Raw genomic sequence first — 19,895 nt, 5'->3', positions numbered from 1 at the left:
TATGATTGAACTTGTGAGCACCATAGATGCACCGATTAATTCTAGTGGACGTAGAGATTTATGGAGGATGTAGTAGTCGTACAGATATGTAATGACCACGTCAATATTTGTCAGCAGGATCACAGTCGGCGCGCTTTCCATCTGAGCGCTCCTGAAAAGCATGGCTACTTCAAGTAAGTCAAATATGACGACAACGATCAAATAACCCGCACTCTGTGGCCCGGATGACCACTGGGGTTTTCTACAATGTACATGAGAGGCAAGCTCAGCAGGGCGTCAACGGCGAACTGGTAGAATATGATGACAAATACGTTAGTGTTCATCATTTTGCGAATCAGTACCGGGGAAAGCGAGTAGCAGAGTCCAGCAAATATAGCCAGGCTGTAGGCTTCCAACTCAAAGTTGTCATTCAGCGACGAGGAACGGTCGAAGACAAACGAGGGACAGGTTATTAGGATTATACCAAAGATGCTTAAAATTGCACAAGTGGCGTCTAATATCGTCCAGGTCTCCTTGAGGATGATATAGGAAAGGAAAGCCGTCATGACGGGCATTGATGCGTTCACAATAGTTGTCGTATCTCCGAGAGGAGCCCACTGTACAGCGTAAATGTAACTTGCGTCCCCAAGCAGCATGACAACGCCATTGGCGAGCAGCAAAAACGTCGTCAAACTGTCCTCGACGAGGAGACTGTACCTCCCCAACTTTACAACCAGGAGTGACGTGAGCGATCCGGCCACTGTCGAGACAAAGATGATCTGGAATTCAGAGAAGCCCACGTTGACTGCAAACACGGTAAATAAAGCTGATGTTGCATGGCAAACACCTGATACGAGGGCCAGGACTACGGCCAGTACAGTCGTGGATGAGTTACTCCTGGATGAGTTCCCCACCAACCCACTTGTCTCATCGTCGTCGCTTTCAAGGTCCAACATGATCTCCCTTCTATCAAGCACTAGTTTAACTCATTGACGTGAAATACAAGTGTCCTTATCGGAAACCGGGAACATCTTGTTCGATAGCATTGTCCTCAGTAAAAGTTAATGACATGCGCGCTCTATCGTGGTTACCGTATAATGTATATTAAGTCGTTTAACTACCGCCGTAAGGAAAACGGAGACGATCACTTCTCGTCATTAAAAGTGCACCAGTACAATTAGGGTTAAATTTCCGTTGTCAAACATATTGTAACGACATTACTTTGAGGATCCTCTGTCCAGGTAACGGAATTGTCGAACATGAGCAATGTCAAAGCTCATTAGGACGGACTTCGACTTCACGCTTTCACAAAAGATGGTTAGAGAGACATTCGTATGGTTTTATAAGCCAACAAACACCTACACACTTCGTCACTTTGCTAATGTCGGTATCGCGGGTAAAGGGTGTGTCTCCCTTGCAGTGCATCATGTTACATGGAAACAGTGTGTGGGCCCGGGGCAAAGGCCATTTCAGCGTGTAGTCATCTCCCCCTTACCGGACTTATCTCGTTAAAGAACCAACGCAGTAATTAAACCCTAAGATATGAATTGCATTTTGAACCGGCGACACGACAGTTTATATAATCTTGTTAAATATTTATACAGGTGTTCGACCGATGCCAAGACAAGTTCTGCGCAGGGGATCAATGAAGTCATTAGACGCCATTAAATAGTGAATTTATTATAATCAGCATGAGGAAAAGATGACAGCTGCTGTCTGTCCTTAGGGTATAGATATTTTAAGATACTTTTAAGAAGACAGCAGCTTGGCTTGCCGCACAACACGGTCTTTGTATACACAAAGGTAAGTCAGCAGCCACGGCATGACAATGCATAACCAATCATTCATAAACGTTACGCGATACGTATAGTTACTAAACGGCCGTACATGGTACAGACACAACAAAGTTAGACGAAGATGGATGATGCTGATGACGGACCATGAGAAATTATATTAAGGGCACTTATTAACCGTACTATGTGCAAACCATCTCGAAACACTTGGGACTCTATAATTTTGAAAACCATGAATTTTAATATCTTTGAGAATACCCATTGGAATATACCGAAGAACATCCCATACAAATGTGGCTGTTGGGACGCCATTTATCATGTATTTAACGGCATACCATTACTCGACCTCAACTGCACAGGAGGAATACGATTCAAGACATAAATTATACTCTATCACAAAAGTAAATACCTGCCTGCCCTTTACAAACAGTGTATATGTCCTATCATTGAACTTAATCTTGTGGGCCAACGTGTACGGAAACCATTATGTTCAATGTAACTTTTCATCCATTACATTTAATTTTCGCAATACTCTGCAGGATGAATACGTCATTCTGTATTCATTGGAATAATTTGAAACAATGCTTTCTCTTCATGTAATGTCAGAATTATCAATAGGTTTTTTAATATTTTCTAAGTCGACGGCCACTACTCTTTCCAGACAGCGTTCCGCAATGAATGCACTGAAAGTAGAATCTTGCGTACAATCGCAAGCATGAACCATTCTCAAATTTCGAATTCCCTTACGCATGTTCACCAAACTCACTGTATGTCCTGATACGGCATATATTCGAACTCGGCGGAAGGCTACAAGATTATTTTGAGTACAGCGGTCTATCCCAGTGGTATACGTTTTTTTGTTTTTGTTTTGTTTTTTTTGTTTTTTTAACGTTTTTATTGGAGTTATCAAAAATTTTCAAATACATGTCTCATTAAATCTGAGAAGAAAAAAAAAGACATTACAGAAATCAATAAAGTAGTGATCATACATCATTATTGTGTATGTCTGTTGTGCTAGGGTCTTGGTGGATATTAGTACTGTAGATTCTCCACTTTTTATTATGGGCAAAAATTTTATCTTTTCTCAAGGCAATGTGATACTCAGTTTTTTGTATAGAGTTCACAAATCTTTTGTATGCTGTAAAGTTAGGCAAGGTCTTTTTACAACGACAAATATAAATGTACCTTTTACCGATAAGCAGTAGGAAATTCACACTGTGGTATACGTTAGTAAGGCGTAAGAAACTCCGACGTCAGGCGTTTTTTTAATGTAATTTTAAATGAAGGTCATTACTGTTGGTATTCTGATGGAAAGCTTGTTTATACAATATTAAACTGGTGATTACCACGTTAGGGAAACTGGTAATGATACACTATTAAACTGGTGATTATCACGTTATAGATGAAATTTTGTGAAATGCAACAATATATTACATGTCTTGCACGACGACATACAAATGCATATCTCTGGGGCTTCTCATGATCTACAGTTTTGAACTTGATATTCTATTTTAGCGTTGAGTGCAACCCTGCTAATGAGGTGCTTTGTATTATATCGATTTTTGAGTGACGGAGCAAAGTTGTGGTAAGCAGGTAAAGCCGATGGCACCTTCGAAGGAGTTGTACAGAAGGAGGTTGCGTATACCATGCTTCTTACCAAACCATTGTCTTACCGTAGATTTCAGAATGGTATTGTATTTATAATCTCCATATACAACTGTGACACCTGTTCTCTCGTGAAGACACTTGGTCCGTAATTATTGTCTATGCCTCAACCTTCATGTATTCTATTTAATCTCATTCTTGCTTCTGATTCTTCACCCAGTATGTCGATTTCAAGTGATAACATATTCTCTTTACAATCCCATATAGTTGTCTTGAAACAGAAAGAAACCGAAACATATTCACGAATGCAAAGAATTTCTTTTGAAACATCCCAAACAGCAAAGAAGTCAAGCCAATGTCTTCAGCATTGTACCCCCGCCTTTAATATACTTGATCTCGCATCGCATATCTTTTCTTGTCAAAACCAGAAACACGTCTTCAGACTTTCACCAACTGTATACAGGACTGGTAATAACGGCATATTCTCTTGGAAATTATATCATATTATTTTCCTTTACGTCTAGAGACTTTATGTTTCTGTCGACAAATATAAATACTGGATTCAAATATGGCCCAAAATAAATTGACAAGCAGATATTGACTTCAGTGGCTACAAGCTCCCTTATGAAGCCTGGTTAAGGAGCGCAGAGTTAACGAACGCATTGTCAGATTGAGGGGGACACGTGTAATCAAAGAAATGTGAGTCGAGGATAAGTACATTTACAGTTTAGAATCCGCACTCTACTTATTGATTGATTGATTGAATTCTTATTTGTCTGTCTTTATATAATATTAACCCTATTATGATAATAAAAATATGCAGAATGTCATTAAACATAATTTCTGTAAAACTTAATACTAACTATCACAACAATGTGAGGGTTAATTTTGCTTGATTGTTTGCACCCGACCCTCTGAGAGTTATACAAAAGATTTGCCAGAATAGTTACTTAATAAAACCTTCAAAACAAAATTAAAGTCAGTGTGTCAGTTAAAAACCATCTTTTCAGGCCGCAAGCGTTGCACTTGACTTGATATGACGTATCCAATGGGAAAGTCTCTGGCCATGTGCTAAAGGTAGGTTCTCTATAACTTAAGTTAGTTCGCGCCTCAGAAGTGAAAGACTTAAACTTTCGCTCAAACTATCTGCAAGAAAATTGGCATCATTTCCTTTATGCAAAAAGTAGGACGAGATGGCATCGTGCTGCCTGTCGCGTAGCAACCATACTTACTTTGTGTGCTCTCAGAGCGGGAACACAGGTTCATGTCAATGAAAACATAACACGCCAGCAGTTTCATAAAAAACTTTTCCAATGACGAACTTGTAAAAGACGATATGACTGACCGTAAACCATTGAGTCAAATCTGACAGTATCGATAAAAGACCTTCAAATTTGGTTGAAAAACACTTACTATATATTCATAAATATGTGAAAGGAATTTTTAAAATGGTAAAACTAACCTCCCCGAAGCAAAAATCTTTCCCGTTTCCGCCAACACGTCAATTCTGCTCAGCACCACACGACAACAACAACACGAACTTTGACGAACAGACTTTCACTGAAAAATTTGCAAAAATCTGGAAACCACCGAAGGGTGTATTATCGGCACTTTCCGGAAAAGAGAGAGTCGAGAGCTACCTGCGGCGAGGCGTACATGGAGGGGTTACGTAACCGCTTCACACCTTGAACAATACCCGTTGCTAGTCTGTCTTTCTATTTGTCTGTGATTAGTCAAATGTGATTATAAGTGTATTTCTCATTCACATGATTAAAGTATGTATGTATGTATGTATGTATGTATGTATGTATGTATGTATGTATGTATGTATGTATGTATGTATGTATGTATGTATGTATGTATGTATGTATGTGTGTGTGTATCTATGTGTATGTATGTATCTATATATCTATGTATGTATCTATGTATCTATGTATCCATGTATGTGTGTGTATGTACGTAAGTACGTACGTACGTATACTGAAGCAGCAAATCCAGCAACATGTCAGCTGATCCATCGACATGCCTGCGCTGATCTTAAATTGTGGAGACTTTAAAATTGCTTAATTAGTGTATTTGAAATCCAACAATTCATGAAAACATCTTTGCGTTTCAATTCACTTTGGCTTAGTTAAAGCCAACAGAAATATATTGATATCAGCTGCTGTTGACAATAACACTCTGAATCGATGAGGAAGTAATTTTTCTTACTTTTCTTTTTTCTGATAACACTCCGATACTCAAGGTGGCTACAAATTTGTGAACAATAAGGAGCTCGTATGTATGTATGTATGTATGTATGTATGTATGTATGTATGTATGTATGTATGTATGTATGTATGTATGTATTTATGTATGTTGGAGCAGTAAAATCCAGCAACATGTTCTCTTTCAGCTGATTCGTCGACATGCCTGCGTTGAACCTAAATTTTCAAGACGTGGACACTTTAAAATTGCTTAATTAGTGTATTTGAAATCCCACGTTTCCTGCGAACGTTTTTGCGTTTCAATTCACTTTGGCTTAATTAAAGCCAACAGAAATATATTGATATCAGCTGCTGTCGACAGTGACACTCTGAAGCAATGAGGAAGTAATTTTTCTTAACTGAGTAAACAGGGATGTGTCTACCTCATTAGTTGCGTCTGTTAAGAAATTAGAGTTTAAGGAAGTGTAACTCCCTCAAGCGAGGAGAAATATAAAATATCATGAAAGGGCGAAAAGTGACTGATCTAATCTACCTATAAATTACGTAAATATAATTTCCAGCCTCTAAATAGGGTTCTTGCTTCGGAAGAGTTACAAATTAATACCGGTACAAAACAAGTACAACTATAGGATAAAATTAATGAAATGACTAAAATCTCTAGGACCTCGTGAAACTGACCCTCCGCTGAGGATGCAAAATGATTGGACTATCAACATGAAAATTGCGTCGATAATAGCAAACATTTTCTCATCTGCTTTGAGAGTAGAAGATGAACGTCAACACGTGACACTCGTCATAGGGCAAAGAGAAATCCCTTACCCCCCCCAGCCGGAATGCAAGTCACAGTCTATAATAATTGAGAGTATGTTTGGTTTTTAAATACTGAAACCATAATGATTATACTGAGGCTACGATACACACATACATGAAATGACACATTTCATACAGAAAGGCATATAGACAAACTGTGAACTTGAATTGACGTACATTCTAGAACGTTTAGTGGTAGAATTTGACAAAAAATATTAAAGGATGGATTGACAATCATTTGATAAGGTTTTTTGTGTCAGAGTTGAAGGGGTTTTATGTTATGTCCGAAGGAGGTAGCAATGAACTTCATTCATTCATTCATTCACTCATTTATTCATCACTTTCTCACGCACTCACTCACTCACTCACTCACTCACTCACTCGTCCACTCATTCATTCTTTCATTCGGTATTTCACTCTTTCATTGAGACATTACCTGATTTATTTACAGTATATGTATTTTTAGTGTTTCAGGCGATACCGAAGGATTCAACGCCCGCGCGATCGCTAAGGCTGGCAATGTTCCAAATGCGCTCTATTGCACGTGAAAATCGTTACCATTTACATAGTTTTCTAGGCACTATCGCCTTCTGCTCTTGTCCAAATGTTTAAAACTTTCAGGTCGGCCAATTTTCCATCTATTGAAATGAATTTCGACAGAATCATAGACACTGTCAAGATAAATAAGGTTAAGCATGCGTTTTCGAAATTTCTCAATAGTTTGTGCGATATGGCAGGAATAAGATTAAAATTGTACGAAATTACAAGGTGGATTTTTGCCATTTCAAAACATAGTTTAGTTTCACGGGACTGTGAAGGAGTATGTCAAGTATTACTGTGTAAAATTCCAGGGGATTTTCAGCAAATTTGAAGTGGTTTAATCTTTTTAAAAACATGCTGTGCTAATCTGCATATCTATGACGTCACGCGTTCCATGACCGGCAATCATGCGTCTGCTTAGTTTTGGTACAATTGGTTTGCATCTTCGGGTCAATAAGTGCACAAAAACTCTTATTTTCGTGGATTTGACAAATTTTCCTTGGCAATCGTTGCCTAGATACTTGAATCCTTCGGTATCGCCTTAAATGAAAACGTCTATACGATTAGCATCCATTGAGGAGAAATTCAGAGCTAGGGAACGAAAGTTGCGTAAAAGAGGGTTATTCAGCGCGTACTGAGAAAATATGTGATAACGCTGATATAGTGAATCTCGGGCTCAATGTAATGAGCCACTTTTAGGAACAAAAATTCAAATGCTTCATACACTTTTATTATTGCCATTTACAATGTACGCTATGTCAGTACTGCCATTTTCATATTGTATTTAGAGGACTAGTATAAACCTATAGGCCTATTTTAGCAGGTGAAGATGTGATTAATATTTTCACTGTGACTGGGCCTACGTATAGCATACTTTTGGATATCAACATCGATCAAAGAGTTATCTTATATAATACATGAAGAAGCAAGCTAGGTCGACATATATCGATTTCATCTCCAAATATGGAAAGCCCCGATAAAGACAGCAATATAAAGGTATGACCTTGTTGTTATTACTAGCTGTTTGGTCATTATACCGTTGTATTCTAATGGTGTGAATATTTTGACCAATTGCGAGATCACGATGTTACATCACGAGAGTTCATCATTTGATTTCGTTCACTGGAGCATTTTATATATTATTGCCTAAATACATGGGTTTATGTGCCCGAGAGCAGGTGACAATTTGCCTGACGCCAGGAGGACAAATTGTCTCCTGCTGCGAGGGCACATAAACCCATGTATTCAGGCAATAACATTTTTATTACATGCTTCTTCACATTTAATGCTATATGACATTTACTTACATGCAGGGCATTTTCAACAATTTTACCATTATCCACCAGCATCAAACAGATTTTAACGAAAATCAAAATAGAAGTGCGCGCATGGATATTTCACATCTAGCGTTAAGCGTTTATTTTGACGTCGAAAACGTCGAAGGGCTTCACTGGACCGGGTAACCATGGAAACCGGACAGTACATCCTTCACCGGCCCGCTAACTCCCCGGATGTTCCTATTCAAATCAATGCACTGTTATGCACTCACATCGAGGCATGTAATGAAATATAGTCGGCGTTATGCCCTAGTAAACTACATAGGTGGCACACTTTACTTACTTGTATAATTTATTCATGATTTGCTCATTTCCATTCACCGGTTTATTCATTTACTCAATTACTTATTCATTATCGACGCATGTTGACCATAAATCTAACAAAAAGAGAGTTATTAGAATTCGAGTTCATATCAGAATTAAATTTTTCCAAAACCGTGAGATGGTGCACACATTACACACATCTCTCTCTCTCTCTCTCTCTCTCTCTCTCTCTCTCTCTCTCTCTCTCTCTCTCTCTCTCTCTCTCTCTCTCTCTCTCTCTCTCTCTCTCTCTCTCACGTTGATCTACGTGGTAGTTCAAAAGGGAAAGTGGGACATCCCCGCGGCAAAGTCCGGGGACTATTAGCTTTCAGATTTTGCTCCGTGCATCTATCCGTCCGTCCGTCCATGCATGTATCTCAGATATGCTTTGCCTAATTTCTTTCAAAGTTGGCACAAGGATGATACACAGATACATATGCACTTGATTTATTTTGTTTTGTTTTCTTTGTTTTTATATAGAATCCAAAATGGCTGCCAGGTGGCCATTTTCTTGCGATTTTTAATGTCAAGAGCCATTACTTAGACATGCCTCTACAGATTTCTTTTAAACCTGGCATGAGGAAACACACAATAACTTACATACCTCTTTTCTTGTTCTTTTTTAATCTCTAACGCCATTACTAAAACATGCCTTGGCTGAGTTCTTTTTAATTTGGCACAAGGACTATACACTGTGACTTAAATGTGCACGTCAGTTGAAATGTCTTCACGATACGATCCAATATGGTCGCCAGGCAGCCATTTTGTTCAGATTTTTCATGCTCATTCTGATTACGTTGCGTATAAATAATATGTAGTATTTTTCATCATGACAGAACCCACTTGTTGATTTTCATGTGTTTAAATATATCGTTTACACTTATGCAGTTTAGTAAAATTCATGTTTGTACCTTTACATGCTCTTCATTACGCTTATGTCGATTTCCATCCCAGAAGTGTTTTAATGTAATTCAATTCCAGAATCTAGGGAACCACTCAACATTATTTACTGTTGAGCATTGTACAGGCGCATTCAAATGAACCCCATCCAGTTCACTTGAACACAAAGCAAGCTATTATTGCAAGATTACATGTGATAGCGCCCTCTACGACCAATTTACTTGGAAATGTCCACCACTACTTGTAAGATACTTGCCTAAATATCTGTCCTGGGACTATTTCTCTACCGCCATTGTTATCCTCTACAAAACCTGACCTTGCCAAATATTGCTCTTGCCAGCATGCCACAGGCACATTCAAGTCCACCCCATTCAGTACACTGAAAACATAATCAAGCAGTCATGAAAGACTGCATGTGATAGCGCCTTATACATGCATTTGTGTTTTTTCCGTGTTCTGATCCCATTTGTTGAAATGAACACAAGGCACTTTCAGGATATGTCACAACTTCTATTCAAACATGAAAAAGGAAACTTTCGTTTGCCTATTTGGCACTTCTGCACTTGGAAACTGCATTTACAATCACATTTGTACACCTATACTCTTGCACATTGACAAATACATATTTAGCGGGGACTATGTCATCGGCAATGACTTGTTTTTCATGCTTTTACCAAAGAATCAACCCATCGAAAGAACGAGCCGCGCTGTAGCATTGAAATAAAACATCAAAAGATATCTGCTTGAAGATCTCCTCCACTTAATAGGACTAGAAAGGCGAGGAATTTCTTCAAAGTGATCAAATGCAGATTTGATTTGAGTTTTATTGATTTTATTTTCTCACGCAGTGTTATAGTTTTAAACTCTCCCCTGTGGTGTTGCCTGCTTATACTTTTATGTACATTGTTGCATAAATTCACTGTCTAAATGATTTTCGTCGATGTTGTATCACAGATCTATAATATTTTGTATTTAATTAACGATATAGGCTTGTTGCTGAACCATCGCAGAGTATATACCCGAGAACATCAGTTCAGCGTAGCATGTCTGAGTAATCACTGAGCCGAATACCACATTAACTTTATTATTGCATTCGATGGGTTTCAAGTCAGTGACACAACTCTGTGTGTACTTGATCTACTATGTACTTGCTTTACATTGTTGTAACAATTACAGTAAAAGATGTTTTCTCAGCTAACACTCACAGAGTTGGCTGTTCTCGTGCAATATCACAATAAATTTTCTTCCGATCTCTAGAACTAGTCGAGGACAATCTTGGACACGCTTCTGACAGCCTGTGCAACTGCACGTTCAGAGCATAATATTAGTCGTACAAACCGTTCAACATTAATGTTGCAGAGGCACCTCCAGAGGGCACTGCACTTGTAGCGCTTGGCAGCCGTTACATTAGTAAGGGGACAGGTATCTGGGAGCCGCCTATGCCAGGAGATGCGCGTCCTATGCATGCAGTTGCTATTATCACATGCAAAATCTGATTGTCCTCGAATGTTTTGATTGGTAAACAAATACGGAAAAGCTTTATTCAATGATTTTGGTACTGAGTCCGAGACCTCAATATCGACACTAAAAGTAAATTCGCATAATATTGCCTTTTCTTGCTCCTTTTTCAGTTTGTTATCGCAAGTTTTCCAAGAGGCCGCACTTTTCCACCATATTTAAAGATAATAATCCAGCTATGGTTTTTTTACTGTGTCTGTGTTTACACATGATAGTAGAAAAGAAATGCATATAAATTTATAAACAAAGTACTGTGAGGTCAGATTATATCTCTACTCTATTTTTACAACCATCGAGTAAAGCCCTAACAAAATTTACCATCAAATGCAGATCAAGTTTAAGATTCGGAGATAAAGCATGCCTACCATGTATTTTGATGAAGAAGAGTAATATAACTGAAAACATTCCCATGGCTACAAGTACAAACGTGAGATCAGACTAAACTGTCAAATGGGGGCGCACATAGTTTCAAGGTGGTTGTTTAATGTTAGGGCAGTTCAGCCTCTCTCTCTCTCTCTCTCTCTCTCTCTCTCTCTCTCTCTCTCTCCGTTAATTTACATTCATTATTTTGAAATTTGATATTTATATGCCTGTTCATTCAGGACAAGATATGAGTATTGGGCATAGGGCACCGCTTTATTGATGAACTACAAGCACTATTACTCTTCTTCAAATATAAACATTAAAATTTAATCTAGTGTGTCAGACGACCAATAGAGATTACAATTGATATTTTTATTACATCGACATTGTCTGATGATATTTTCATATTCTAAACCAATCAGTCTCCTCGTTTGTAATGTTCTATCCTTACGGCACTAAATGCCATCTGCAATCGGAAATTCAATAAAAAAAATCTTTGCAAATTTTAATTTACCGGTGGCCTTTCTGCAAATATTTGTAGATATAACTTTGGGACGTAGCACTCCTCGACAAAGAAAACGGACGCAGATTTCAGGATTGACGTCAGGTTCCCATGTTGACACTTTCTAGAAAAAATTCTTTCTGTAAGCAAGAAAAATTCCCTATCATAGTAGGGCCTGATTCCGGGCACATTCATGGTTGCACGATGCAGTTGGCTCCAACATTATAGCGCCCGCATTGTTCACTCTTCGCTGAAAAAGTTCACGATGACGTTCATCCACCATGCATAACACAGGCGGCATGAAGTCGAGAGATTATTTGATGCAGTATTTTCGAGTATTGCAAACGAGACTTCAAAATCATTAAACGTGTGTAAGTTTTGAATCATACATTAGCAAGGTCAAATGCCAAATGCGGATGACATTGTCGGTAGATACACAAAGTTGAAGCATCTATCAGCGAGAATTTCATAGACACAATTTTAATGTGTTTTATAAATATGTTATATTTAACGATATGTATAGGGGGATTCTATACGATAAAACAGCTTTCAGATATTAAAAGCGGCATTCAGCGTGTTCAAAAGATATTAAATGCCAACCTGTAGGTGGCAGCTTTACTCAAGTCGACACATGCCGCTCTTGGTATTGTTGCATATTTAAATACATGCTTGAATGATTAAAGATTGGAGGAACATTTGTGTTACTTTCTTCTCCTATATTGATGAAGCTGTTGATATACTATTTGAGGCAATAATGAAATGCTGTATACAGCACCTGTACACAATTTTGATGCCAGGATGGCCTTTATGAAACACTTATCAGAGCGTAGGCTGCATGTGTCAGTTTATTCCTAGAATTGGGTACCTTACAGATTCCTTTTTCTGTGGTGTACCTAGAAGGACATATACTTTACAGGAACTGAAGACGGGTTAACGTACGGCGTAGATTTCATTCAAGCTAGAAGACCTTAAGGTGAACTAATCACTCTAGCAAAGTGGGAAGTTGATGAGTTGGACGTTTCAGTCTACTCGTGGCGTTCATGGTTCATAAGCAAACTATGATGGGAAAACTCTTGAGGAGGGAAGCCAGATACATTCTGGGGTGTGCCAATTTCGCGCTCTGAAATCAGAACGCGTTACCCTGAACTAGTTCCAATAAGGCGAGAATAAGGTTACTTGATGTCACTATAATATTTATATTCATCATAACCTATGGCCGTGGCTTAAATGCAATTTCAATAAAGATTTTCATGTTTAGTGCAGAATGTAATCCGACCTTTAAGGCAATATAAGTAAAGCATCAAAGGGTGACTTATTACATCAATTTAGAACAACCAGCCATCAATAATGCTGTCCCACTTTTTCTAGATGCAGATATTGTGATTTAGCCCTGCTGTCATCTTACGTCTAATTGAAGTGAGAGTTTTGATGGGAAACTGTACTTCATTAATTCCTTCATTCCCATATCCCTATGTAGAGTTCAAACTTTACTACAGAAAACAATGGGATAGGACCAAACTGTGGCGGTGAAAGGAGTAAAGGGTGTGGTGGAGTCTAATAGCATTAGTCGTTTGATGGTATGTACGATGATCTAAGTTTATATTGTGCTTTTGTTTAAACCTAAATGTACATACGTTGAAGTGCATGGCATTACAAAAACAAATTGCCTGCATCAATTTTTTTTAATTTTGCTAAACAGTATTCTTTGTCTCTCGTGTGACTCTTCTCGCCGATGAGTTTCTTTTTAGGTGACGTGTTCAAATATGTGAGTTATTGTACTGCCTATGTTTAATTGTCCATCTGTCTGTCTATGTGGCACGATATCTAAACAACGGCTCATTGTACCAGAATTAAATCCGGTACTGAGATTCTGTTTGGGAATGGAAGGGTCTGGCTAATTTCAGGTAGATGTGGCGTTCATTATTGATCAGAAATCAGATCTCTCAGAACGACAGGCATAATAGCCTATGAATCTTGTATAGATGTTGATCAAAGAAAAATATAGCATATAACAAGTCATTTAGCAGTTTCATCACAGGCTACCCAGACAGTATTAATAAGCTCATTATTGAGTTTTTCTCACTGTTTTCTCTATTAGTTCCTCTCCTTTTCTTCATAACAGTCCCTCTATGGTATAGGGACTGTGTCTTCATGCTCTGACTGATCGGAGTAAATAAAATAAACGGTTATATATCTAACCTAGCCTCTTAACCCTTTATTCATTTTACATACATTACAAGTACGTTTATCTCTCATATACACATTTTGTAATTAATTAGTCAACACAACTAATTATGCTAATCCGTGGACTTATCAAGGATTTTACGGGTTGGTCAAATCGCGAAAGATAGGAAAGGTTACTAAAACTCCTTTTCATTTACATCTCTATCTTTGCAATGTTGACCAACTCTTGATAAGTCCACGGATTAGCATAATTAGTTGTGTTGACTAATTAATTACAAGATGTGTATATGAGAGATAAACGTCCTTGTAATGGGTGTAAAATGAATAAAGGGTTTATAAGAGGCTAGGTTAGATTATATAACCGTTTATTTTATTTACTCCGATCATTCAGAGCATGAAGACACAGTCCCTATATCCATAGAGGGACTGTGATGAAGAAAAGGAGAGGAACTGATAGAGAAAACAGTGAGAAAAACTCAATAATAAGCTTATTCATTCTGTCTGGGTAGCCTGTGATTTAGCAGTTTCATGGCCATCACATTGCTCATTTGCACATTTAAGGAACTTTTACGAATCTGGCTTTGGATCAACTTTTGCTGAAGTTTATTAAAGATTTGTTTCGTAAATTGCATGTACACTGATGTAACAGAAGTGAAAGTCATTGGGCTGTTTTCCATCAGCTAATCAATGTTTTGCATGTTTAACAATCTTTAATAATTTACTAATGTACAACAAACACGATTGGAACTAATTTTGGATGGATGGTGAAGTAATGTTGATTTCATCAAAAAATGTAATCTCATCTGCTTTTCTTTTTATATTACACGCTTGTTTTTATGAGTAATTTGCAATAATACAACATTCAGCTATACGGCACCTCACACTTTTGAGAAATTGAAAATATGAAAATCCAATTATCCCAAATTAGTTCCAATCGTGTTAAATTAAAAGGACTTCGCCATAGTTGGTGAGAGCTACTATGTATATTGATAGTGCAATGGTGTGATAGCATCAAAAAAGTCAATTAGCTTTTTCAGATAAGCTAATTATTATTAGCATATTTAGTTAAATTTCCCAATTATTGATATTGACTTTGGTGGACTTGACCAATGATGAACCTTCCAGCATGAATTGGACGAAATATACCAGGTTTATTTCGCCTGTTTGTAAATTTGCATATCTAATAACATTTTCAATAGACACTAAACGTAAAAGATGATTTCATTATATCTAATGAAACTGTACCTATCGCCGAGAACAATATATAAGTGAATTAAAAGACAAACAACAGTTCATATCAAATAATTGGCAATTTCAAGTTTTGTGAATTTTTTGACTTCTTATCTCTAAAATGGCTTTAACAAATTTGGTAAATCCCGCTACTAGTGGTAATGATTGTTGAAAGACATGGACAAGATTAATTTCGGCTAGTCATAGATTGCAAATTCAATATCAAATTTCAAATTCAAAATAATTGCAAACTTGTCCAAATAATGTCAGAGAGGAGAAAAGTTTCAGTTTACTGACAACCACCTAGTACATTGAAAAACGAGAGTAAATTCACTTCAAATCTGATACGTTATTGTTATTTTTTCAAAATATATATTTAATGCCTATCAATGCAGTTTGCATGAATGATAAGCAGTCAATGCAGTTTGCATGAATGATAAGCAGAACTGAAATACTTTTAGACAAATGTCATTAACAGGAGTCAACAAACAAATATCAAAACGTGTAGTCCTTTCATGTAAGAAAGTAACTCAAAGTTTTCCAGTTATTATCAAAGAGTAACCGGTGTGTAGTTACTCGAAAAATGGCGGGTTTTTTACTCAAGTAATTTTACAAAGACGAACACCATAAGCAAGCGTTCTATAAATAGCAAATCTGACGTTCTGAGCGGAAATCAAATTCGTGGACTACAATGTCGTCTATTTTTTACCGTCACAGTAACACGAGTCTCGTCTCTGTTCTCGTAACCTTTTATGCCTGGGTTATTGTCGCTTTGTCGGAAAGACCAGAAAGTTACTTTAAGTTGTGCTTTAAGAATGACAATGCATGGACTCGTTTCTCAATAAAAAAGTATGAAAATAGTATGGTCTGCTTGATTAACAGTAATGAGATTTCTTAAAGTTAGCCTTCAAGTCGATCGTAAAACCATGTTATTGAGAAAACAAGGGCCCTCTTAGGCCATAAAGTTAATCTTTCAAATCACGTCATACCGTGAACTCTTCTGGAAAGGTGGAGCGGTAGAAGACATTACCCGTCAGGAGTGTTTCGCTTGATGCTAAGTGGGATCATTACTTCTCTTTTGAAATGGGAATTGCCGAGTCCGACAGTCAAGCTGGGATCTAAGAAAGTAGACCATTTACGTAAACCGAGCACTCTTTTCAAAATGGAAACATAAAAAATATATTGCACGAGTTATCAACGCTAGAATTTCAGAAGGTTTTGATTTGATGTATCTTGAGCTGCCTGGAGTCTAATGAGGTTACGGGAGCATTTGTTATGATAGCGTTGCCGACACTCAATGACATCGAGCATTCCGTAGTAATTTCTCCTATGAAAAATTTACATCATTAAATGCGTTGCATAAAAAGGAATCTTAATTAGTGCTTCAAATGCAGCCTTTCGAGCATTTTGTGAGCAGAGTCCAATGTATTAAATTACTTTCTGCTCTAATTGGATATATATTTTCTGTCCGATAGAAATTTGCAAATTGAAAAGAAAGCTAAAGGGAGTCGGCGCTAACGAACGCTCATGGATCTTCAGATTTCGCTACAGTGTCTTGCCACGGTATCCCGCAGCATAGTTTTCTGTAAAATCTCGGATGTCTGTCACGCCCTCTGAAAAGGTTGCAAACAAATTAGTGGTGTTCGTACGGTTCCGCCATTCTTACATTACGTTCGTTATTTTTTCTGGTGTTGCATAATTGGAACTTGAAACGCGACACACTAGCGTCATACAGCACTTGTATGGTGTGGCTAGATTCACTCTTTCGACGTTGAGTACGTTCCGCCGAGTACACATGCCGCCAAGTTTTTGTTAAAACATTGCAGAGCCATTAATACAGTTTATTTCGAATCTGCATACAACAAAGCACTACCTCGTGAATAGTTTGTTAATTTTGATAGATGAATGGAGCTTCTGTATGGTCTCTCTTGACATCTCTCCAACCATTGATGTTTGAAGTCCCCTCTCTCACAATCTTTCTATCTGTCAGTTATAGAATATGTTTGCCTCCGCTTGTCCGTCAGTCTTTCTGTTTTCACTGCAAGTTTGTATGTATGCTTGTATACACTTACCTGAATTATTACCCACATATTTGTTTGCCCCTTTTATTGAGCTATGTCTCCAGTTCATCTCAATACTTTTCAGAGCAAGTATAATATCTGGTTGCCCCGTTTTTTCCAACGCACTATTACCAATGTACTAACCAGTTTTTAAGTTTGATTTTCTTCGGCATTCTCTGAAATTGCCGTCTATTTTTATATCTATCCTTATTTCAGGTTAAAATGACATTTAGCCCGGCTATCTTGTTAGTAGACATTTGCAGAGTTTTTATGTCAAGGCTGTTCTGAAACATGTTCCTGGTATATTTACAAAGCAGACTACCCCTTGCATGCATATAGCACGGAAGCACACAACAAAAGGACAATTAAATCGGCTTTGATCGACGTTTCTGAGTACAGTGTATCATTAAAATCTGCATGTGGTTACATTTTGAGTGATATTGAGGCTAAGCACAACTGTCTATTTCACCGTTAGAGTATACAGGGTATCTGTATCGCCATAGTGATCTTTTCAGGTGTAACCACATGCAGATATATATGACACGGTGTAAATAAATTTGTTTCCGTGCTATTTTGATGAAAAGCTCTATAGATTCGTGATATACGAACCTTCGTGAAACGCATCCGTTTCGAAGTGAGGAACGTTCTGAATTTTGTTACAGGCCACATATTGCTCCCAAATGCTGTTAGCTAGCTTGCAATGTACGCGAAGGGGTTAACGTGTATATGCACTGATGCATTGAAGAAGTGACGTCTTTCTTCGATACCTGTTCACGTTTTTGTGATATAGCCGGAACGCGGATCGTGTCGCTAAAGCGCGTAAAGTGCCGGTGTTCTCACCCTGCCTGGATTCTGTTCACTCGTCAAGATCTTAGGGCCGATACACAATGACGATAACATTCTTGTTGAATCCCCAGTTCTACACAGTATATGTATCCTAAGTTACCTGATGGAATTGCCGTGGCCCACAGGATACAATTACACGTCTTCTCTTATCTCTCTTACGTCTTAATTGCATTCAGATTGACTGCTCTGACCTGACAGTGAATAGATTTTCTACAACGATACCCGCATTTTCCTCCCATCATCACAAAATGTTTTAGATCCCGCCAGGGCGTTGCCTGGCAACCGGCGGGAGCCGGCGGTTTCAAGAGCTGTTCTTTAGACTAAAGAGTCACGCTTGAAGCAGCTCGAACAATCTGTCTGACGCTTTAATATTGACAGCGTCAACACCTGAAAAAATTCAACAATATTGAAATGTCAATAGCCTCACACTAATATAACTAAGCTAAAAAGTACATGTGAGCTATTAAGAGCCGAAACGCCTATTCGGTGAAACATTTAGACATTGAATAATTTCTTAGTCAGATTTCTTTGTCCAAACGATAGCTGTATGAACCGTCATTTTCTTCTCTTGTAAGTCAAGAAAGTGCTTCCCCCTCTCTATCTTTGAGGTACCCTGGGGAAGGATAACCCCTCACACTAAATGGCTTTCGTTCATCTGTGTGTGGCAACGTCTACCTAGACGTAAGACGGCCGGACATATTTATGTAAAATAACCTGATATAGTGAATTTTATTTATGCATATTTGAGTCAAGTACAATGCGAGTTCTTTGCGTCACACAATATATATTCTTTTGCTTACATCGACAATAACAGGCTTCTAGATGACTTAATTTTGAGCTTTTGAACTTGTTAACTTAAATAAGAATTGTTAAACTATAACAATAGGGTAGCACTTCTTTATTGGTCAATATGATCTTCCGTTTTCTGTTAAAGTTCATCTCTCTACAGGAAGTGATTTGACATGAAAAAGATGCCACCTTGCAAAGGCCGTCTACATCCTGGAGAAAAAAGGGTGGCGTAGTTTCGTGTGACTTAAATAAAAAAAAGGATGTATCTTCTAGTGTGAAAGTAAAAAATTGAAAGTAAACCCAAAGCCCTACTGCTTACCTGTTCGTGCCAGTCACAATGATGAATTGGTCCACCTGCGTCATATTATAATGAGAAGAAAGATGTCTGCAACGCATTGTTCCTTCCATCTGTATCCGTCTAGCCATCTATATGCTGTCTGTTTGTTCTTCGATTTATTAATGGATCAACAGTTAATGAATATATATATTATATATATATATATATATATATATATGTATATATTAGACATTGAATAATTTCTTAGTCAGATTATATATATATGTGTGTGTGTGTGTGTGTGTGTGTGTGTGTGTGTGTGTGTGTGTGTGTGTGTATAATATATCGACAAAAAAATTGAAAGCAATATACATAGCATTCGTCTGTTGATGGATAAATATATACATATATTGATCGATCAACTGTTTTATGTGATGCATACACACATACATACATACATACATACATACATACATACATACATACATACATACATACAATAACCATTTATCAACTTTTAGAATTTTAAGACCCTCCTATTGCAATTCACTGCATTTAGAATTAACACACCCTTCAAGACGTATCGATAATAGGGATTGTGAAAATAAATTATACAGGATGACATGCTCGTTAATAAAAAATCCACCTGGAT

The 19,895-nt window shown here is 37.7% G+C and overlaps 1 protein-coding gene across 1 annotated transcript; it reads right to left on the bottom strand.

Moving 5' to 3' along the window:
- Positions 1–197: 197 nt before the first annotated feature.
- LOC139122311 (solute carrier family 35 member G1-like) lies at positions 198–935 on the bottom strand. Its single transcript, XM_070687707.1, has one exon. The coding sequence runs from the start codon at positions 933–935 to the stop codon at positions 198–200; it is 738 nt and encodes a 245-aa protein (XP_070543808.1).
- Positions 936–19,895: the final 18,960 nt, after the last annotated feature.

Source organism: Ptychodera flava, chromosome 22, assembly GCF_041260155.1.
Source record: "Ptychodera flava strain L36383 chromosome 22, AS_Pfla_20210202, whole genome shotgun sequence".
NCBI lineage: Eukaryota > Metazoa > Hemichordata > Enteropneusta > Ptychoderidae > Ptychodera > Ptychodera flava.
Note: the sequence above shows the minus strand (reverse complement) of the source record. Positions and strands in the feature narration are given on the sequence as shown.